Source organism: Callorhinchus milii, unplaced genomic scaffold (genome assembly GCF_018977255.1).
Source record: "Callorhinchus milii isolate IMCB2004 unplaced genomic scaffold, IMCB_Cmil_1.0 Scaffold5, whole genome shotgun sequence".
In the NCBI taxonomy this organism is placed as follows: Eukaryota; Metazoa; Chordata; class Chondrichthyes; order Chimaeriformes; family Callorhinchidae; genus Callorhinchus; species Callorhinchus milii.
The window spans coordinates 12057089-12077879 of NW_024704746.1; the positions used below are offsets into that span (position 1 = coordinate 12057089).

The following is a 20791-nucleotide window of genomic DNA, read 5'->3' on the forward strand; positions in this document are numbered from 1 at the left end:
TCTAACCAGCTAAAACTACTTAGCTTGCCATTGATGACAATCTTTCTTGCTGCTTGTCCAGCTAGAACCCATTAGGGCTTTGGCTTGCAGGGTTAACAGGAGCTGAGTGGAATAATTCATTGCCCCCAGTAAGTGGTCTGCCTTCCGATGAGCCAGGCTGTCTGAGCTGTCATCAGCAGCGCCCTGGAAAACTGCAGACCCACCTGGCACAGGAACCGGCTACCGAGACAAGCGCAGAGGGCTGACCCAATTCCGACATTCCATTATCGAGCAAATCACCTTGGAGCCAGTTCAACTGCAAGGAGACGAAGAGATAATAACCCAAATATTACTATCCTCAAGCAAATACTGATTTCACAATCCAAATTAGTTCTGGAACACATTTTTCTGGGAGACAAAGCTCTGAAGATTCTTATGAATACATCTGTATTTCATACATTACTGCAAAGTGTATTGATGATTTTCTTTCTCGGTAAACACAGAAGCCAATTTGATCATAACAATGTCCCACAAAACTATGTAGTGAATAATCAATTTTATCTGGGGGAATGTTGGCCAGGACACCGGGTGAAACACTTTTCAAGCAGTGTTACAGTATCTTTAATTTCCACCTGAACAAGCAGGCCGAAGACTTCGGTTTAACATCTAAGCCAAAGGATAGCACTTTCAACAGGGCTCTCACAATCTTCTGGGTCAAGAGGGAAGATTGCTACCAGATATGCCAAGCAGACACTAGGTAGTTGCATTTAGCATCAAAAGATAAAATAGTTTTTTAGAATCCAGATGATGTTGATTTCAGCATTGAAATTGTTTCGAGGATTTATTTTTCTTTCCAGGAACTTTATTTCGCCCACAAATATACAGTCAATTCACTTTACAGTGTATTCTGTGAAGCGCTTTGGGACGTCCTCCCAACGTGAAAAGCGCTATATCAAATGCAAGGATTATTATTATTATTATTTCTCAAAGGTTCTGCGTTTAAAAAGTTTAAAAAATTGAAATCGACATGTTACAAATTCTAAAAAAGAACTACGTTTACTCCTTGTCACAAAATGAGACTACCTGTATGTTATATTTATTACCTGCTTTTTAAAATAATAATAATAATAATAATCCTTGCATTTGACATAGTGCCTTTCAAATCGGGAGGATAAAAACATAGAAATCTACAGTGTAGAAGGAAGCCATTCAGCCTACGAAGCCTGCACCAGCTCACAAAGATATTGCTCAATTCCCCTGCCCCACTTGATCTCTATCCCGCTTCTAGCCCCCGTTCTTCATATGGCTATCTACTTCCCTTTTGAGAGCCACAACGGACTCTGTCTCCATCACCCTAATCAGCAGGACATTCCACATCCCATCTTCCAATAAGGTCACATAATGTAAAGTGTTGCTTCATTCACTGAACATGTGTGCAATAGGACATTGCCGTTTAAGAGGACACTGATTGTTGAAATTTAGCAATAGCTGCAGCATATCGGTTGATCTCGTTTTAACTCCAGTCAACTAAATGTCCCTCTCCAAGATGCAGTGCGCGTCATATCGATTTTTTTTGGTAAATTTTTAATCAGCAAGATTTGAAACACAATCATTTTTTTGTTTCAGTCTGTATTAGGATAGTACAATAGAGAGCTACTATTTTGGAAGTCTCCTTAGTTATTCGGTTAAAATGAAATCAATTGCCTTTGCTTTGCTTCTTACTAACTTGGGTAGTTTTGGTATTGTAACAGAGGCCATTAGAGGTGAGTGCAACTTTTATTATTTCACTTTGTAAATGAGCGCACAAAATATTGGAATTTGAGATTAAAGTATGTATTGTATTGAGTATTGCTTACATTTGCATAAAGATGTACAAAACAATATACACCACTAAATAGTCATCCTGGAACATAAAAATTTGCTAGGTGAAAGAAGATCAAGGTCCATCCAGTTCGCCTTCCACTATTCTGGCAGTCGCATGCTCATGTAGTGTCCCGAACTACACATTGTATCACAAGATATTATTTCCTAACAGAAATCTATCTAATTTGTTCTTAAAAGAATCAGCACTTTCTGCTTCCACTGTCTCCCTCAGGAGCCTGTTCCATACGTGTACTACTCGCTCGCTGAAATAGTGTTTCAGCAGATTTATTTTGAATTTACTATTCTATTAATGGAAACATTTCCGTTCATTTATTCTTTTGCTTCAAAGATAAATGAAACAATCTCTATACTATGAAAGTTTCCGAGATTTTTTTTTCACTTTCAGATTATTCATGGCTTGAAATGCCCCTTAGTTTTCTAGGCACAAAATGATCATAATACTCTATTGAGCTCCCCATTCTGACAACCTAAATAAACCAATGTTTGTGAGTAACCCAGATATCTAAAATATTAAAATAAAAATATTTTCAACTCTGAGATCTTAAGTAGTATTTCAAAGATGATTTAAGTAAATGTATCCTCATTAAAATAGGATGCTAAATAGAATATTGGTTCTTAAACTAATTTAGGTGACAACCTGCTTCAGTTGATAGCACTCTGAGTCAGAAGGTTGTGGGTTCAAGCCTCATGTCGGGATTTGATCTCACACAGTCTAGGCTGACACTCCAATGCAGTGCTAGAGGTGTGTTGCATTATCAAGTCAGTATTGTTAAACGCCTTGGAACATCCTCCGAATGTGAAAGATGCTACATAAACGTAAATTTATATTGTATTGTCAGCAATACCATCCTTCAGATGAGACATTCAACTGAGGGCCTGTCTGCTTGTCAGATGGATGGTAGAAATCTGAATTAGAATAAAAAATGGTAGAAATCATAGCAGGTTCATCAAATTTTGAAAAAAAAGAAAAACAGAAGAATGTTTCAGATGTGACCCTTTATCAGAACAAAGTTGATCAACGTGGTGTCCACAAACTGGCTACCACATTCTCTCTTAAAAATACGCAGTCATTACTTTTTACACTTTACCAAAGCCATTTTACCTGTGATCGCTTTGAGACCATCTCTTGATGTAAATATTTACTGGAATAAAAAAAGCACTATCTACATAAATGTGTCTTGGACAATAACTGTGTTTATTTGTGTAGGTGAAATAGTGAAAGATCTTTCCATTGTGGCAATATCTTACAAGAGCCACAGTAATGTGTTTTGATACAAATTAAAATGTGTTTGCAAGAAACACTTTAATATGATGCCAAAACAATAAGGTTGGTTTTTCACATAGATTCAATAAGATTTAATAGTTAATAAGAAACAACATTTACCAGTGAGTATAAACTAGATGATTAAAGTTAATGGAGATTTGTGACAATCAATACTTTTTTAATACACTATAATGATTACAGCAATCAATTGCTGTTTACCAGAATAGAATGAAGAAACTAAACGTTTCTCAGCAAAAACAAAACAACAACTTGCATTTATATAGTGACTTTCATGCTGGGGCATCTTGCCGGAGACCGAGCAATTGGGGAAGGCTTGCAGGAAAGTAGGGTCAATAATTACGGGTGGTGATAAGCCAAAACTCAATATTCTTTTAAGACTGTTGCTTCAGGCAATAGTGATATTGTGCTGAATTAAACCATTCAACAAATTATTCACAGTGCAATATCGCCATCTATCAGCAGAAAACATTTCTGCACCAATACAATTTTATTGGTGCAGAAATGTTTTCTGTATTGTAAAACAATAATCATAAAGAACTGCTGTGATTGATCTTTACAGAAATACCTGCTTGCAAACAATATTGAGATTAATAAATACTCTGCAGACTTTTTTTGTTTCTGGGAATTATGCAAGAAAGAACCACTCCAAACTTGAACAACACAAATAGCACAATGTTGAATGGTGGCAAACTATTCTAGACGGCAATCTAATTACCAACTAATTAGATTCAAGGGGACACAATCCTATGGTGTGTGGACAATATAAGAATGTAGAACAATCATATCTTGTTTTACCATTTTACATATATTATGAATATTATATATTATATACTTCCGTTCCTTACTCTTCCTCCCAAATATCTAACTTTATACTTTTTGCAATAAATTTCATCTGCCAACTCATCAAATTTATTAGTCTATCTGTCCTCTTCATATATTGGGCAAGGGATATTAGTTTTTAAAACAAGTAAATAAGCACTGTGGACTTGTTGGTTCTTTCCCCAGAAAGTTGCAGTGCGCCTGAAAGGATTCATAATGCACAGCCACTTGTTATAAGTGACACCCATGAACATGGATTTATCCTAATGTTCAAATGCCAACCTGGATATATACAAATAAATTATCTACGGATGGTGTGTCAAGATGGAAAATGGAGCAATTTAAATATCGGAGATTATTGTAAACGTAAGTGAAGTTGCATGAATTTTTTTTACATAAATTGATATTAGTTCACGATCACAATAAAAAACTTTTAAAATAAAATGTAGCAATACTTGGACTTTTTAATGCAATATTATATAAGGCTTGTTAAAATACAAGTAGCATTGCTTAACAATTAATGCTGTCAGCCAAACTAAAGGACATAGGAAGTGTTCAGTGTGAGCAGGACTTAGCGATATGTGTTCCATGTCTCAAGAAAATAGCACACTCAATGCTTAATCTTGGTTAAATAGAAATAAAATGGACAAAGTAATTTTTATTTGGTCAAAGTGTCTGACATATTCAGAAACCAATCACCAATCGTAGACTAAGAGTTCCACCCATACTATCTACACATGGAAATTCCTGTGTCTGAAATGGAATGTACGCTCTCTCCACAGAGGGACGCAACATCCCTACCTAATTACCGGAGAGTGTTAGGTGCAAGTTGAGTACATGTTGGAGTGCTGCTGGAGGTTAACCAGCTCCAAGGAAATCTACTTAAATTCTCCCTGAGGAAGATAGAAAGTAAATAAACTAAATACAAAATAAATAATGCCACTTGATACAATGGAAACACTGTGTCCTTTTTTGGGGGTTCATTAATATCTTTTGGAATCTTCTAAATAACATATGGAAAAATAGCAATTAAAAGGATCCAACCAAAGACTTTTAGTATAAGAAAATACTGTAATGGATTGCAAATATCTAATTTCCTAAATGTCAATAGATCTATGTGGAGTACAAGTTAATGATCTTTTGAAATTAAATGTTAAAGAATGTGTTTATTTCATCAGTAATGTTTGGAATACATAGTGATCACATAAAACACCATCCTGGGATTTTAAACAGCTCTATTCACTTCCTAAAATATTGCTAGCAGTTAATGAGGCCTTTTTAGTTATTCGTACTCTTTAAGAAAACATAGGGTAAAACTAGTGTTAAATGCAGAAGTTAGTCAGAGTTGCCGGTCATTAATCATTGCATTTAAATGCCAGTTTGAGGAATACCAGCTTAACTCAACCAAAAATACAAATATCATTTGTGTCAGCCTGGCTCATTAAAAGCACTCTCGCTTCTGAGTCACAAAGTCCTATTACCCCATGTGTTTTTTCTAAAGTACACTGACCAACAACTGAAACATGTGGAAGAATGCTGATAATTGTATTAAGAAGTACACAATTGTATTCAGTCCAAATGTTTAACTGTATTTAGACATGCAGCATCTTCCATAACATGGTGGAATGTCGAGGAAGTGATCGGTATCACACATTGTTACACTGCATTTATTTACAGAAAATAAAAAATCATTGTAGGAAGAGAAAACAAAACAGGGGCAACAAGACTTTGTGGACATCCTGTACTTGTCATAACAATTTTATTGCTGCTTACCGTACATTTTTAAAACAGTGAATTTTATCTGTTACATTAATATTTTATCCCAATGTCAAAATTAGCAAGACCCTGTGAAAGTCTTCAAGATCCTGATAATGGAAGATTTCATTTGACAAACCATGAGGAATTTGTGTTCGGTGCTCGTGTACAGTACACCTGTAATGAGGGGTAAGAATTGCATTTAGGTGAATCTGTCTCAATATCTTGTCGAATGAAGGAAGAGTTCGCCTTTAAAAGGTATTCTTTATGCTTAATTTATTGTTCATGTTTCACAGCAAATTGCTGACAAGCATATAGGATTAAATCATGGTTGAGCCAACAGAAATTATCCTGGAGTCACACTGTGTTTTTAGGAACCATATAATCTAAACTCATAATCTAAATGTGGAGGGTGTGAATTACATTCCCCCATTATCTATCTTTCTTGTTGTTAGCTGGATCCCTGACACATTCTTAAGCAAGGTAATGGGTTTCCGCCAAAACCCATTCCCTTGTTTAAGATTATCCAAACAAACTATTGAGAGCTCCACATATGCATGGAAATTTCCTTTTGCTCTTTGCACATTTTCTCCCTGGGAGGGTAACATCCTGTTTACATACTATCAAAAAGTACCAGGCGTAGGCTGGCAAGCTCAAACCGTCCATCGAACCGCTCAGGAATTTTTCACAGACTCACAAACTTCGAAAACATTTAAAAAAATGAAACCTTTTGATGTATTACAAAATCTTGTGGAAAAAATAATCAGCGGCCTGAGAGAGTTCTGCCAGGATTGTCATGTGACAATTAGGATTGTGCTGACTCAAAGCAGTTAGATAGTAAGAATTAAAAAGAAAGAAGTGTGGTGCAAATAGCAAATAATCCGACAATTAAATGATTATTTGATTTTAGAATATTCTTTATTATAACAAAAATTCCAATGTGATGTCCATTTATGTGATTAGTAATAATAACAGATTATGTTTGTTAAATGAAAGTTGCATATGATTTATATATGGGAAAGAACCAAAAGCAAATTTAGGATTAATATTCATGAGGTGAAAAACGTTGGAACACAAGAAGGATGGCGAAAGGCATATGTAGAAACTAGGGATACAACAATCACATGATCAGCATTAAATGGGTAAAATGGCCGTGTACTGGTTTTAAACCTTAGTATGTCTCAAATGTGGTTATTCTAATCAGAAATATTGTTTAAAAAAATCTGCAAATTTAAAAATCGAAACCCAGCTTCAAATGGTAACTTTCAAATGGGGAAAAACTTCAAATTCAATGCATTCTTTGAAAGAGAAATACTCGTAATGTTGTGTGTTTTTTAAATAAAAGATATCAGATGGTTGGTTCAGATGAACGTGACTGTCGTGTTGATGGCTGGAGTGGGCGTCCTCCATTTTGTGAAGGTAATGAAAGATATAATAATAATAATAATAATAATAATCCTTGCATTTGATATAGCGCTTTTCACGTCGGGAGGACGTCCCAAAGCGCTTCACAGAACACACTGTAAAGTGAATTGACTGTATATTTGTGGGCGAACGCGGCAGCCAATTGCGCACAGCAATGTCCCACAAACAGTCGTAGATTGAAAATGACCCAATTTTTATGGAATATGGAATGAAACCCAGCTTCATCACTCTGTACTTGTGCTGCACCATTGTGACGTTAAAAAAGAAACAGATAATAGTTACAGCTGCCTCGTTTAAAAATGGTCTGATCATTTACCATGTGTTTAATAAAGAAAATCACAAGATCGCAAGAGAGGTTCAGATGAAGAGGGACATTTGTCCCATTTGATCTAATCTTTCCAGAATACCCACTGTGCCAAAATGTTAGAAACTTCTCTCCGAACTTAGATAAGAGTTGTCACTGTGTAATATGCAATTGAATTGTCACATTTTAGGGAAATAGAAATCACTCGAGGGACTATGCTTCCTGGATATCAGAGATAAAACAGAAAAAGCAATTTAACTTAATTATTGCTACCTCATCCAGGGGAACAATATTTTACAGGTGAATACAACTTGCATTTATATAGAGCCTTCTAGGTGAAATAAGCATTTATTTCATAGAATATTTTACCCACAAAATATACAGTCAATTCACTTTACAGTATATTGTGTGAACGCTTTGAGACATCTCAATGATGTGATAAGGTGCTATATCAAATGCAAGGATTATTATTATTATAAAGGAGCAAAAGAACTGCAATTTGAGAGAAGGGATATGGGGTTAGAAGTATTAGTGCTCCACAGTGTTAACCAGGCTTAGTGTTTGCTGTTAGACATCCTCAGAAATGATGGTAGCTCCGTTGTGATGGTAACTAGAGTCAACACTCACTTCAAGATAAGTTATTTTTGAACATTTTGAACTTCAATGCCACATTATGATATGCAGAGCTGATGATTAGCTTTCCTATCAAAGTGAAAGTAGTTATCCTCTTAGAATAAGTAGAACTACTTTCAGAACCTAGTTCAGCTCTACAGAAATACCAGCCTGATGAGCAACACATACGTAGACATATATACTCTCTGTACATAGTGGTGGTATTATTACTGGGAGCAATCTTTATATCACAATAACTTTTGAGACTTTAGCCCAGTTATCCAAACCATATTAGCGGCAGATGTCAAAACAATGAAGGCAGCAACCACCTGTCCTTTCTATTAAAAGTTACCAGGTCAACTATTAATTTCTCAACCCGGCCTATTCTTGTGGAAATATTTTCATTGATGCTTGAGGATTTTCTGAAAGCATATAAACATCAATATCTGTACATATCTTATTTTGCAATTCAAAAATGAGAACACGCACAAATAAAATTACATTTATATTATTCAATTTGTTATTGTAGTAAAAACATGTTCATCAGTAAATATACCAGAAGATATTCGTGCAAAAGGAATATATGACTCACAACCGGATTTTCCCTACGGATCCGTCCTTCAATTTGAATGTACTTCTCCAAACACTGCCCTTCAAGGAGCAAAAGAAATTTACTGCTTAGAGAACAAAACCTGGAGTCACCCAGTTCCTTTTTGTACAGGTAAGATGTTTTAATGTCAAAACGTTTTGGGATTTTTTTAAAATTGTCTTCATATGAAATCCCTTGACATGTTGTTTTGAGTTGTTTGAGATTTTAGTAAAATGTGTAACCAAATTTTACTGTCACACAGCAAATATGGAAGTTTATAACAAAATTGAGCACTGCATAAAACAGTAATAGGAACAGCTTATATTATGTTCTGTGAATCTGTCCACCTAACTTTAATCCATTTGAAAAAAATAAAAGGATAATTGTCAACATCAAATATCTTACCAATTTTCAATATCGTGCTAGATTTTGTTAATAGACAGTGAGATTATTTTTTATTTCTTTTTCTCAGGATGAGCAAACATGATTTTTACATACCTCAATGTAGCACCAAGTCACCCTTGAATTCTGTCTTGGTAGAGAATCACAGGTTATCAACACCACTTGTACATCCTCCAGAAATAAGTTTCAAGTACTGTTTTAGTAGTATAAACTTTGAAAACTTCATCAGAACCATTACGTGATTTTCTTTCATCAGAAATTCAATGTGAAAAAACAAGACTAGAATTTGGGCATGTAAAAAGCTCAAAGGATATCTTCAAAAATGGAGAAATTCAGGAATATCAGTGTAATCCTAGTTATAAACCTTCAAGCAAACATCCAAGTCGATGCACTAAAGATGGCTGGATTCCGGAACCACTGTGCTCACGTAAGCATAGTATCTTCTTTCATCGGGTATAAATTTCGGTGATTTTATTAACTAAAAAATTAATCTTTGAACTGTATCTTGTACTTTGTCGTTGATCAGAAGACATTCACTCTGCATGAAAGTCAAGTTGTTGGTAAATATCTCCAACCTACTACAAATTCAGTTGAAACAAATCTGATTTTTTGTATTTACCGTTTTGTTCTAATAACTCCGCTTTCCAACCAGCTATGAGCAGATGCATAGACCATGTCTAGATAATCTGAAATGAGAGTATAAATATTACTGCCAATCACAATATCAATTGCTCTCATTTTTTTCATTTTGTTTTGTCAGCAATAACATGTCAGACAACATACATACATAACGGTGATTTTGAGATTCCAATGATGTATAATTATCAGGAAACAGTGCATTACACATGTAATAGGGGTTACACACCTTCAAGACAAAAAGTGACGTGCAGAGCAGATGGATGGGAGCCTGTTCCAACGTGTGCTGGTAAGTCATTTTCCTCTTCGGAGAAAATTACTAGAAACATCACTATCAGTAATCCTTTAGGCTGTACAATTTGATTGAATATATTCTATTAAAAGTAACAATTCATTTCCTTGATTCGATCATTCATATTAAAACAAATAATAATAATATTCCTTACATTTGATACAGCGCCTTATCACATCTTCGAGATGTCTCAAAGCTCTTCACAGAATATACCATAAAGTGAATTGATTGTATATTTTGTGGGCGAAACGCAACAGACAATTGAGCACAGCAGTGTCCCACAAATAGTCATGGATTGACTGACCAAATTATTGGGCAAACAGGACCTCAGTTTAATGTCTCATCTGAAGGACAACATCTCTGACATTGCAACGCACCCCCAGCACTGCATTAGAGTGGGTGGTCCTTCAGACAAATTGATTATTCACTTTACGGCTGTTTGTGAGACTTGCTGTGAGCAAATTGACAGCTTCATTTATAGACAAAATCAATCACTATACCTGAAGGTAATCATATGTAAACACTGTAAGATGTTTTGATGTGACAAAGTAGTATAAACAAATGAAAATAAAGACATTTTCTTCCTTATAATTTCTTATCTAACTCATCAGAAACCCTAACAATGCTCCTTTGTTTTTTTTAGAAATGACTTGTACCGTTAGATACGACAGTGGATTACAACAAGCAAATGTGGGTAAATATCAGATTGGGGAACGGACATCTTACTCCTGCAGAGAGTGTACATATTGGAGGTGTCAGCCTGACACGCACTCTCTCTGCACTACAAGCGGATGGGAACCCCCTTTAGCTTGCCCAGGTATGACCTTTTTCATTTCAGTTATGTGACACAATGGTGCAAATGTCCATTCTACATCGATTAGGTGTCAGCCTGACTCATGGGGTCAGACTCTCATATCTGAGTCAAAAGGTTGTAGTTTCAAGACCCATGTCAGGCTCACAGTCTAGGTTGACATGTGTGTAGTGCTGGAGAAGCCCTGCATTGTCAACTTTCGAATGCGATGTGAAACCAAACTTTCCCCTGGTTGGTTCGATAAGCTGATTGGATAGACATTAAAGCCCGTGGGGCTATTTGAAAAGAGAAGGAAGTTTCTCCCAAAATTGCATCTTGTTTTCAACTATGTCGCAAATAACTGCATTAAAAACAGCTTACATTTATTTAGCACCTTCCACATAGAAAAATGTCTTGGAGCATTTTACAATTCTGGAAGGGTTAGCAGGGGAAGGAGGTGACCATAGGATTGGTCAAAGAGGTAGGTTTTAAGATGGAACTTGGGGACAGATAGAGAGGGGGCGCAACGCCATCCACACTCATCCAGATTGAAAGGCTTTTCAGACATAGTGATTTCTGTGCCATTACTACCACATAATGATGGTAGAATAAAGAGCGTTCAATAGGGCAGATGTGGAAATGGTGGATGTTCTGAGTTTTTGCTTTGGGCTTCAGGGTGCACAGTACTTTCTCCCTTCCTAATTGCTGTGCATGAAATGACCTTATGACCTGTGTGTTGGCCATTTTGGCGCTAAACCTGCCCAACGTACATAAAGTGAGCGGGTTGGCTGCAAAGATGTGCAGTGAACGGGTCCAAATGCAACTGTGTTATTACTAAAATATTGCTTTATAAAGCAGCATGTTATAATGGGGCTGCACTGTAACATAAGAAAATATTCTGACTTTGTAGGGGGTTTATGCCAACTCATTTTAGTTTTGCTTGACAGGATCATGTTCAGAACCTCCAGAAATAAGTCATGGTAGATATAATCCTCCAAAATCAATGTACAGGAATCATCAGAAAGTCACATATTCATGTGAAGATTCATATCAACTGAAAGGAAGAGAAGAAATACAGTGCATCAATGGTAGATGGGATCCCAGAGGTTCTCTTCCAGCCTGCATTGGTGAATTATCTTTATTTCTTTTACTCATCATCGGCAGTAGATTCAAATACAAATAATAATAATATCTGAATTGGTAAATACATTTTAATTAATGTCATTGTATATTTATTTATATTTTTCATGCACAATCAACTTGGTCCAAGTTCATCAGTGATATCGCCAAATTTGTGGTATGGAGCAGACTTTGTAGGGGTTTTACAATCAATTTTACTTTTGTTTAACAGCACAATGTCCAAAACCTTTAGAAATTATTTCTGGTTCATACCTACCTAAACAACTTTGGTACAATGATGGTGCCAAGGTCAAGTATTCATGCGAAAATTCAAATAGATTGCAAGGAAGCAATGAAATACAGTGCCAGAATGGTGAATGGCTTATCGGAGATTCTTATCCAACCTGCATTGGTAAATTACCTTTATTTCTTTTATTCATTATCGCTGCTAGATACAAATAGAAACAATACTAACATCCAAATTGGTAAATACATTTTAACTAATTCTATTATATAGTCATTAATATTTTTCACCGAGCTAACTGGGATGCATGAGAGGTGAGAAATGAATACCCTTTCAATGGGAAATAAAGGGACACAAAGATCATTGCAGATTACATTACCAGTTTCAGCTGGTGATTTTACAATTGAACTTAACGGATAATGAATGTAATTTAATAATACGATTAATCAACACATTTATTTTACAGTAAGTATCTGTAGCGATCCACCTAGAGTGGCACATGCGACAATTAGACCTAGATCTGGTCCATATCATGTTGGTGACTTTGTGACATATACATGCCTTCGATCCTATATACTTCTTGGAAATCAACAACTACAGTGTGGTGCCAGTGGTTGGCCTCAGAAACCCATTTGTTTTGGTAAGCACAAATGATGTCATTATTATACAAATGGAAATTTGTGTTTGTTGTTGATATTCAGCTGTTAACTGGATCTTCTCCCAGTGTCCTGGTCAACAATTGTCCAGATAAAATTATTCACTTTCTGGCTTTTTTAGACATTGTTGTGTGCAAATAGGCTGCCATGTTCATCTGTAACTACAGTCACAAGTTCTTCTTGCAAAGTAAAGGAATACATTTCAATGGTTTAAAATCAATTATTTATCAATTTAGTTGAGAGGACGATTTGAAATGGTTTCCATCTCTTGTAGACTACACAACAAGCTGTGTCCCTCCACCTCTTCTAAAGAATGGGCATGTTACAACTGCCCTGCCCTACAAAATAGAGTATGGATGTAATTACAGTTTTAGAATCCAAGGACGATCTACAATATTTTGTGTTGACGGAAATTGGACTGAATCACCATCGTGCCATGGTAAGAATCATTTGAGATTACTTGCAATTTAATAATTACATACTTTATTGAAATGTGTATTGGCTAAAGAAAATGGTCAATCAACATTCCCCCAAAATTAATGGGTAAATTTAAATTGTTACTGCGCACACATTCACTCAGATTATTTTAATTCAGTTTGTATAGCCATCAACATAGATGTCTAAGACAGGAGAACCAGAATAATCAAGCTGATCCAAGTGCATTCAGTCCTTTCAAGTAGCATGAGAACATATTTCTGAGCCTTAGGGACAGCTTCATATAGGCAAATTACAGCTTGGCAGATAATAACAACAACTTGTATTTATATAGTACCCTTCACATGGGGTAGTGTCTCCGATCACTTACCAATGGCATAGTTTGACGGATCCAGGGACAAAAGGGAATTGGCAAGGTCAAAGAGGAAAGGCTTCAGATGCGATCTGAATATATAGAGGCAAACATGGGCAAGGCGAAGGGGTTGAGGCGAAAGACACAGTGGCTGAAAGCACAGCGGCCGATAAGGTTGAGGGACGTGCAGATGTCCTGAGTCAGACAAGCGAAGGGGCGAGTAGAGGAGTGGAGTAGGAGCAGGTCAGAGAGGAAAAGAGGTGCCAAGACGTGAAGTGATTTGTAGGTGAGTGTAAGGATCTTGAAATCAATCCATTCTGTGACAAGGAGCCAGTGGAGCTTAGCAAGGTCTGGATTGATGGAGGTGAGTCCTAGGTGATGGTATGACATGACCATTTGAAAAATACACTGTGTTCTGCATTGTAAAACAACTTGTTAAAAGAAAGCAACATACTGTGTGTGTATATAATAATCAAGTGTGTATATAATGTAATTATCCTCTAGATCCAGAAATGAAATGTGACCAACCTCCTCGTGTATCTGGTGGAGACTTTGTTGAAGAATATAAAACTGCGTATGATCACGATGAGACACGAACATTTCAATGCCAAATTTATTATACTTTGGAAGGGCCAAACGTTGTTCGATGCATTGGGGGTCAATGGACACCACCTCCCATATGTCATGGTGAGTAATTTCACACATTTTACAATATTTAATCATAAGATGATTTAATTTTAAACAGTGCAAATGCTTTCACTTTTTATTTTCAAGTATTATGTTGTATTTTTTCACTTTTTCATATGATAATTTATCCACATATAGAGAAGGGAAGTTTCCCCGTTTCTCCTGGTAGCTAAATTGGTTGTTCACTTCTTGGCTGTTTGAGGGACATCACGCACAACTAAGCCACAAGATTGTGGATTCGGGCCCCAAATTAGGATTGGAACTCATATAGTCCAAGCTGACAATCTAATGCAGTGCTTTGGTGGTGCTGCATTGTTGGAGATGTCGCCCTTCGGGTGAGACGTTAACTGAAGCCTACAAAGCAACAACATAAATTGCATTTATATAGTGCTTTTCATGTTGGAAAGATGTCCAAAGTCACTGGACAGCCAAGGGTTTGCACCTGAGATGGGAATTGGAATCGCTAGGAATGAGGGCAAGAGAGGTGGGGGTGGGAGGGTGACCGAAGGCACAGTCAAAAAGGAAGGTCTTGAGACGGACATTGAAAGAGGCACGAGATGGGGCAAGGCAAGGTTCCATTGGATGGCAGCAGAATGGCTGAAGGCCCGACCGCTGATGATTGGGCAGACAAGGAGCAGCTCAGTGTCCGCTGAGTGTAGGGAGCATTTAGGTTCGAAAGGTCTTAATAGATCGCAGAGTAAGGGAGAAGCAAGAGCATGGAGGGCTTTAAAAGTGAGGATGAGAAACTTCAACTTGATCCTCTGGGGGGTGGAGAGCCAGTGAAGCCGAGGGAGGATGGGGGTGATTGGCTCACGGAGGTTGGTGCAGTGGACATTACTGATCCATATGCATTACTTGAAAAGAGAAGGGAATTTCTCCCGGTGTCCAAGGCAACAATCTCCTGAATAAAATTGACCATTTACTTCTTGGCTGTTTGTAGGACATTGCTGTGTGCACATAGGCTGTCATGTTCACCCGCAAAAGACATTTTACATCCTATTACTATTATTATTATTATTTTTATATTCACTTCTATAATCAACCTCTCCATCACATTGTGCAATGGGCAAAACAATCTTTATGAATTAACTTGTGTGAATTACACAAATGACCCATAAATGAATCACTAAAATGTATATGGTTTTTCAATATCTGAGGCTGTTAGGCTCTGATATTTCATTTCCAAATTGCATTTGTTTGCTTTCTGAAACAACAAAGAGATGTCTTTGTACAAATTCTAAAACTAAATTCACTTAACACAAAACATATGTTACATGAAAATGAATATTATAGTTTTATTATTGCTTGTGAATAAAGTGCATCACCAATCACACTGTTATTTTATTCATAGTGGAAGTTGTTTATCTTGCTTATATTGCCAGAAGAATCTGACATAAAATAATCAATAAATGTCAATCATTTAGATTCAATAAAACATTCGGGAGGAAAAAATACTCATAGAATAAGTTTTTTGTCAGTATCTATGAATGGAAGCCCGAGGGTGGGTTGATTGAATAAACTCCAGTTTGTTCAATCATTTACACCACCCTCAACCCACCATTTGGTTTTATTGAATAATTCCCCCACCAGCTCCAAGCCTTAGTCAGCCTCCACCCTCAGCTCGGGTTCCCAGCCAGACACTATTGTTACATCTTTCGAGATATCTTCCCAAAGTAAATGTAAATTGTATTGCTTTTTGTACATTGTATAAATTATTGTAAATAAATGGTTTCAAGTTGTTATGTTGGTGATTAATGGCAGCTTGATGTTGATCAAATAGTTTTGCATCTGAAACAATTGTAATTAAATTGTTTGTTTTGAAAAATTGTTTTTGATAGTTCTCAAATGTTATTAAAAAATAGCACTGATAAACATAGCACTATTAAATATATTTTTNCCTCTGCTTTAGAACCATGCGTTGTCAGTCAAGAGAGTGTTAAAATAAATAAAGTCAATTTAAAATGGAAAACAAATAAGAAATTATATGTCAGACATGACGAAGGTTTAGACTTTAGATGTTTTGCCAGACACAAAGTTGAAACTGGGGTTTCTCTAAGACAAATTTGCCACGATGGACATATCACCATTCCCACATGTTACAGGGGTAAGTAACGCTGATGCTTTAATCAATAATATTATTTCATTAAAAAAATCTAATTCTATTTATCTATTAACTTGCTCACTTAAAACACGGGCCCTAAAAATGTTTGCATAAATATATCTTAAAATATGCTGTGGAATTTTAAAATATAGCAACGTGACAAGCAGACAAACAATAAATTAATCACTTGCAAGCAAAATCACAGCAAAATAAGGACATTTGTTAACTTGGTTCAGTTGGGAATCTCTGAATTGAAAGGTTATGGGTTCAAGCCCCAACTAAGCCCTAATTGATACAAATTCCCTACAGTATATTCTGTGAAGTGCTTTGAGACATCTCAACACCTGATAAGGCACTATGTCAAATGATAGGATTATTATTATTATTTATTCAATTAGACTGTTCCGTTTTTGGAACTTGCTCAAGTTTAGTGTCATTGGGAAACACAGGCAGTAGTTTGGTTTGTCTCTTCACCTCCAATTTTGATGCACCGCTGAGGGAACCTCTGCTACATTGACAGAAGTGCTGTTCTTTGGATGAAATGTTAAACTGAGGATTCATCTGCCAGTTCAAGTATTTGTTAAACATCCCATGACTCTATTTGAAAAAGAGAGGGGAGTTTTTCTTGGTGCTCTGGCCAACAATCATTCAGATAAAATTGGTCTGTTACTCCATGGCTGCTTCATTTGCCTACAAATGCACAGTCACTACGCTTTGCAGAAACATAGTGAAATGCTTTGAGATGTGCTCAACGTTAAAACTTCTATATCAGATGCAGGGAGTGTTTACGTATTTACAATGTGAATACAACAGGATGGAAAATGTTTTTGTTTTATATTACTACCGCCTCGGCTAGTCTTCCCACCGATATTATTTAAAATGATAATTAGGTTTATGGGACCCAGTGCTATTTCATAAATTCTTTAAAATTTAAAAATGTGATCTACTGGTGACTTACAGAAAAAATTGTGCTGTTTTCTGCAGATCGTCAAACAGAAGACTGCTTTCCATTGCAATTCTTGAAATGCCACAATTGTACAGGCAGTAAAATCTGTGTTCAATATCAAAGTCGAGTCATATCAGTATCAAAACCAGGTAAGACAATTACCAATGTATCACGTATGAAATGTAGTGGGGAATAATTCAGATACATTATGAAGCTGCAGGAACTTAGCACATTGTTTACTAATGGCAACTGGATGTGGGATAAATAATGAAAGATGCTGTATAAATGTAAATAGTACGGTAAGTATAAACATAAACCAAGGGTGTGATAGATGTGGCACAGATAATAATAATAATAATAATATAATCCTTGCATTTGATATAGCGCTTTTCACGTCGGGAGGATGTCCCAAAGCGCTTCACAGAACACACTGTAAAGTGAATTGACTGTATATTTGTGGGCGAACGCGGCAGCCAATTGTGCACAGCAATGTCCCACAAACAATCGTAGATTGAAAATGACCAATTTATTATTGTTTTTGGTTTTGGAGATTTGAAGATTTGAAGAATCTGCAAAGCAAAACTTAGGAAATAGGATGAAGGTTGTCTGCAAATGCAAATAGACCAAATGTGTTTCATGGGAGCACAGCTTTTTCAATTTTTTTTTATTCGAATCGTTAATGTTGTGTTGTAAACAAACCACTTGTTTTTTAGATCCCACCAGTCTGGTGTTAACAGCAGAATCAGGGAAACAAACTGCTTTACTCACTGTGACGGGCATCAGTGAACAATATGGCAACAATATTGCTTTTTCTTTGAAAGCAGCCACTGAAGTAACACTGGGAATAATAATTGAAGCGAGAAGCATGCAATTCAACAAACCTTTAATTGGTGATTATCGTTTTCCTTTCCGCAAAGGAAGTACTGTAAGTTGTTTTCATTGTTAACATTTCTTCTTTTGAGAATATGGTTCTTTTGACAACAGGATCTAATCTAGATCAACACCCTTTCTCTATGGCTAGAATATAATTGTTCAAAAGAACCAAATGCAGTTTGTCACCCAGCAGTCCAGGCTGCATTTAATTTCATTCATAATACTTAACAATGTTTTATGAAAAAACAGCCAAATGTAAGAGTATCCAAACCCAGCTGAGAATTTCATGCATCCCACTACACGTGGCAATCCCAGAGCCAGATTATTGGGATAGAATGCACACTATCTCCCCGGAGAGATGCATTCTGCTTGACTAATTCAAGAAAGTATTAGATACGGGTTGGCAAGAGCTAAGAGTTGGGGACCACAGAGTGTGCTTTAGGGTACTGCTGCAGCCTAACCAGCTAAAACTACATAGTTTGCCATTGATATTGCTGTCCGCCAAACTTTCCCGCTGTTTGTCTCGCGAGGACCACCCTACACCTTAGGGCTTTGGATTGCAGCGTTAACAGGATCTGAGTGGGATGACTTCCTGCCCCCAGTGACTGGTCTGCCCTTCCATGTCTTCCCAATGAGCCAGGATGACTGGGATGTCATTAGCAGTGCCCTGGAATACTGCAGACCTGCCTGGCTGAGGAACTGGACTATCAAGGATGCCACAGAGCCTGGCTCGATTCCCATATTCCATTGCCAGGCATGTCACCTTGGAGCTAGTTTAGTTCCAAGGCGATCCCCCTTTGTCCAAGGACTCATGATTTGTCTTTACTGCTTTGCCTTGATATTATCTTTGAAGAGTAGTTTACAGTTTGGTTATATTCTAACATTCTCTTACAGCTCACATTTAACGTCACATTTAGTGAAATCTTCAGCATTGAATTTATTGACATAACTCGTATGTAATGAAAACAATGGAAAACTAGACAGGTAAGAGCCATTATAGAGAAGTTAAGGTCCTTTTATAATAATCATAATACTCATCAGAATAATCATCATAATCAGAATAATCAGAAACATAATACTCCTAGCATTTGATGTAGATGTCTCAAAGCACTTCACAGGAGATATTGTGAAATGGATTGACTGTGTATTTTGTGGGCGAAACGTGGCAGCCAATTGGACACAGCAGTGTCCTACAAACAGTCATGGAGTGAGTGACTAATTTTTTTTGGAGTGGTGGGGCATGTGGGGCAAGGAAACTTGACTAAGATTTCACCCTGCTTTGAAATCGAACCCGGGTCCTCTTGCTTGCAAGACGAGTGTGCTTAACTCTACCCTAAGGGACTCCAAATAAACATTCTATTTGCCATAGAAATAAAACATTAAATGGATAAAATTTCTTATTTGTAATTACACTTTTTCCTTTTTTTAATATGAATTAATATCAATATACTAGTCATTAGACATGTTTGTGACACCACAAACAAATATTTCTTGGTTTGTTACTCATAAGAAGAATGAGTGTATGACAACGATTTTGGTTTACCACAATCAACAAATGATATTTTTGAATAAAGATTTTGATTGTGAGTTTTAAATGGGATCTAAGTCCTAGATTTCATTTTCTATTGCACTGAAATGTTTTTCCTTCCCCAAAATGTCTCAGTTCTGATGCTCTTTACTTTAAATTATGTACACAATACCCGAATGTAGGATATAATATTAATTAAAAAAAAACATTATATATTGCAGTACCTGGACGAGGTCGCAATGCCACATGATCTGAGGAATACCATTCACCTTCTCACAAAAATCTTACAGAGAAAAGTTGCTGATTATATATGACATTTAAGATGTTTCGATGACATGATAAAGGGTTACATCAAACACTAGAAATCTTATTATTATTTAGCTAATCTGGATCATCAAATTTGTATCAATAAAGGACTGCAATATTACTATTGTAATTGTGAATCGGTATCAATTACACTGTTTGATTTCCTCGTGCCTGCAAAATAGGCAATCAATCTCGCAACAAAGGACCAGTCTTGTGAAAATTATAATGTTACTGAGTGCTAAATAAAAAGGAGAAAGGTTACAACTTTGGAATTATTATTCGAACACCATAAGCCTACCAATGACACGGTTTGATGCAACAGCAAGCAGAGAATATAGAGGGCAACTGCTTCCCGATTTTTTCATATGCTGCTATCATGGATGTTTCTGGGATCCGGATTGGCATTATTTCACATTTCATCATTTCATAGTTGTACGAAATACTGATTTCACGTCAGCACCTTGGGACGTTCTCCTGACATGAAAGGCACTATATAAATGTAAATTTGTAACTTCTATATCTATTGGATTTTACCCACACTGCTGATAAATCAATGCTTAAGCAAATAATGCAATTATGATGATATTTTAAACAGAATATGCAAATAGAAATTGTCTTACTGCGGCTTTGTTGTCATCTAGATAGTTGTATCATTGTGTCATGTTTCATTGCTGAGACCTTAAGGGTAAGAGCTTTGGAAAATTCATTGTTCTTTTCTTCAAGATATGCGGAATCAGATCGAAAATGACCAGAAGCAGCAATCAGGGCATCT

The 20791-nt window shown here is 36.4% G+C and overlaps 1 protein-coding gene across 2 annotated transcripts; it reads left to right on the forward strand.

The window, feature by feature from the left end:
- Window positions 1–1477: 1477 nt before the first annotated feature.
- LOC103180058 (coagulation factor XIII B chain) lies at window positions 1478–20280 on the forward strand. Of its 2 annotated transcripts, XM_042335808.1 has the most exons (18): window positions 1480–1742; window positions 4154–4333; window positions 5806–5911; window positions 7068–7141; window positions 8593–8784; window positions 9311–9481; window positions 9815–9979; window positions 10626–10799; window positions 11720–11899; window positions 12124–12303; window positions 12602–12775; window positions 13066–13230; window positions 14083–14265; window positions 16175–16369; window positions 17351–17461; window positions 18026–18237; window positions 19080–19169; window positions 19935–20280. In XM_042335808.1, the coding sequence occupies exons 1-17, from the start codon at window positions 1670–1672 to the stop codon at window positions 19143–19145; spliced, it is 2601 nt and encodes an 866-aa protein (XP_042191742.1). In that variant the 5' UTR covers window positions 1480–1669; the 3' UTR covers window positions 19146–19169; window positions 19935–20280. The 2 variants fall into 2 exon arrangements, with proteins under 2 accessions (XP_042191743.1, XP_042191742.1); XM_042335809.1 differs by lacking the exon at window positions 13066–13230 and having other exon boundaries at window positions 1478–1742.
- The last annotated feature ends 511 nt before the right edge of the window (window positions 20281–20791 follow it).

Bases quoted from the DNA above. Each gene is read 5' to 3' on its own strand.
- LOC103180058 (XM_042335808.1), top strand. From the start codon at position 1,670: ATGAAATCAATTGCCTTTGCTTTGCTTCTTACTAACTTGGGTAGTTTT. The intron at 10,800-11,719 runs GTATGACCTTTT...TTTGCTTGACAG, and splicing joins ACCCCCTTTAGCTTGCCCAG to GATCATGTTCAGAACCTCCA. The intron at 11,900-12,123 runs GTGAATTATCTT...TTTGTTTAACAG, and splicing joins TTCTCTTCCAGCCTGCATTG to CACAATGTCCAAAACCTTTA.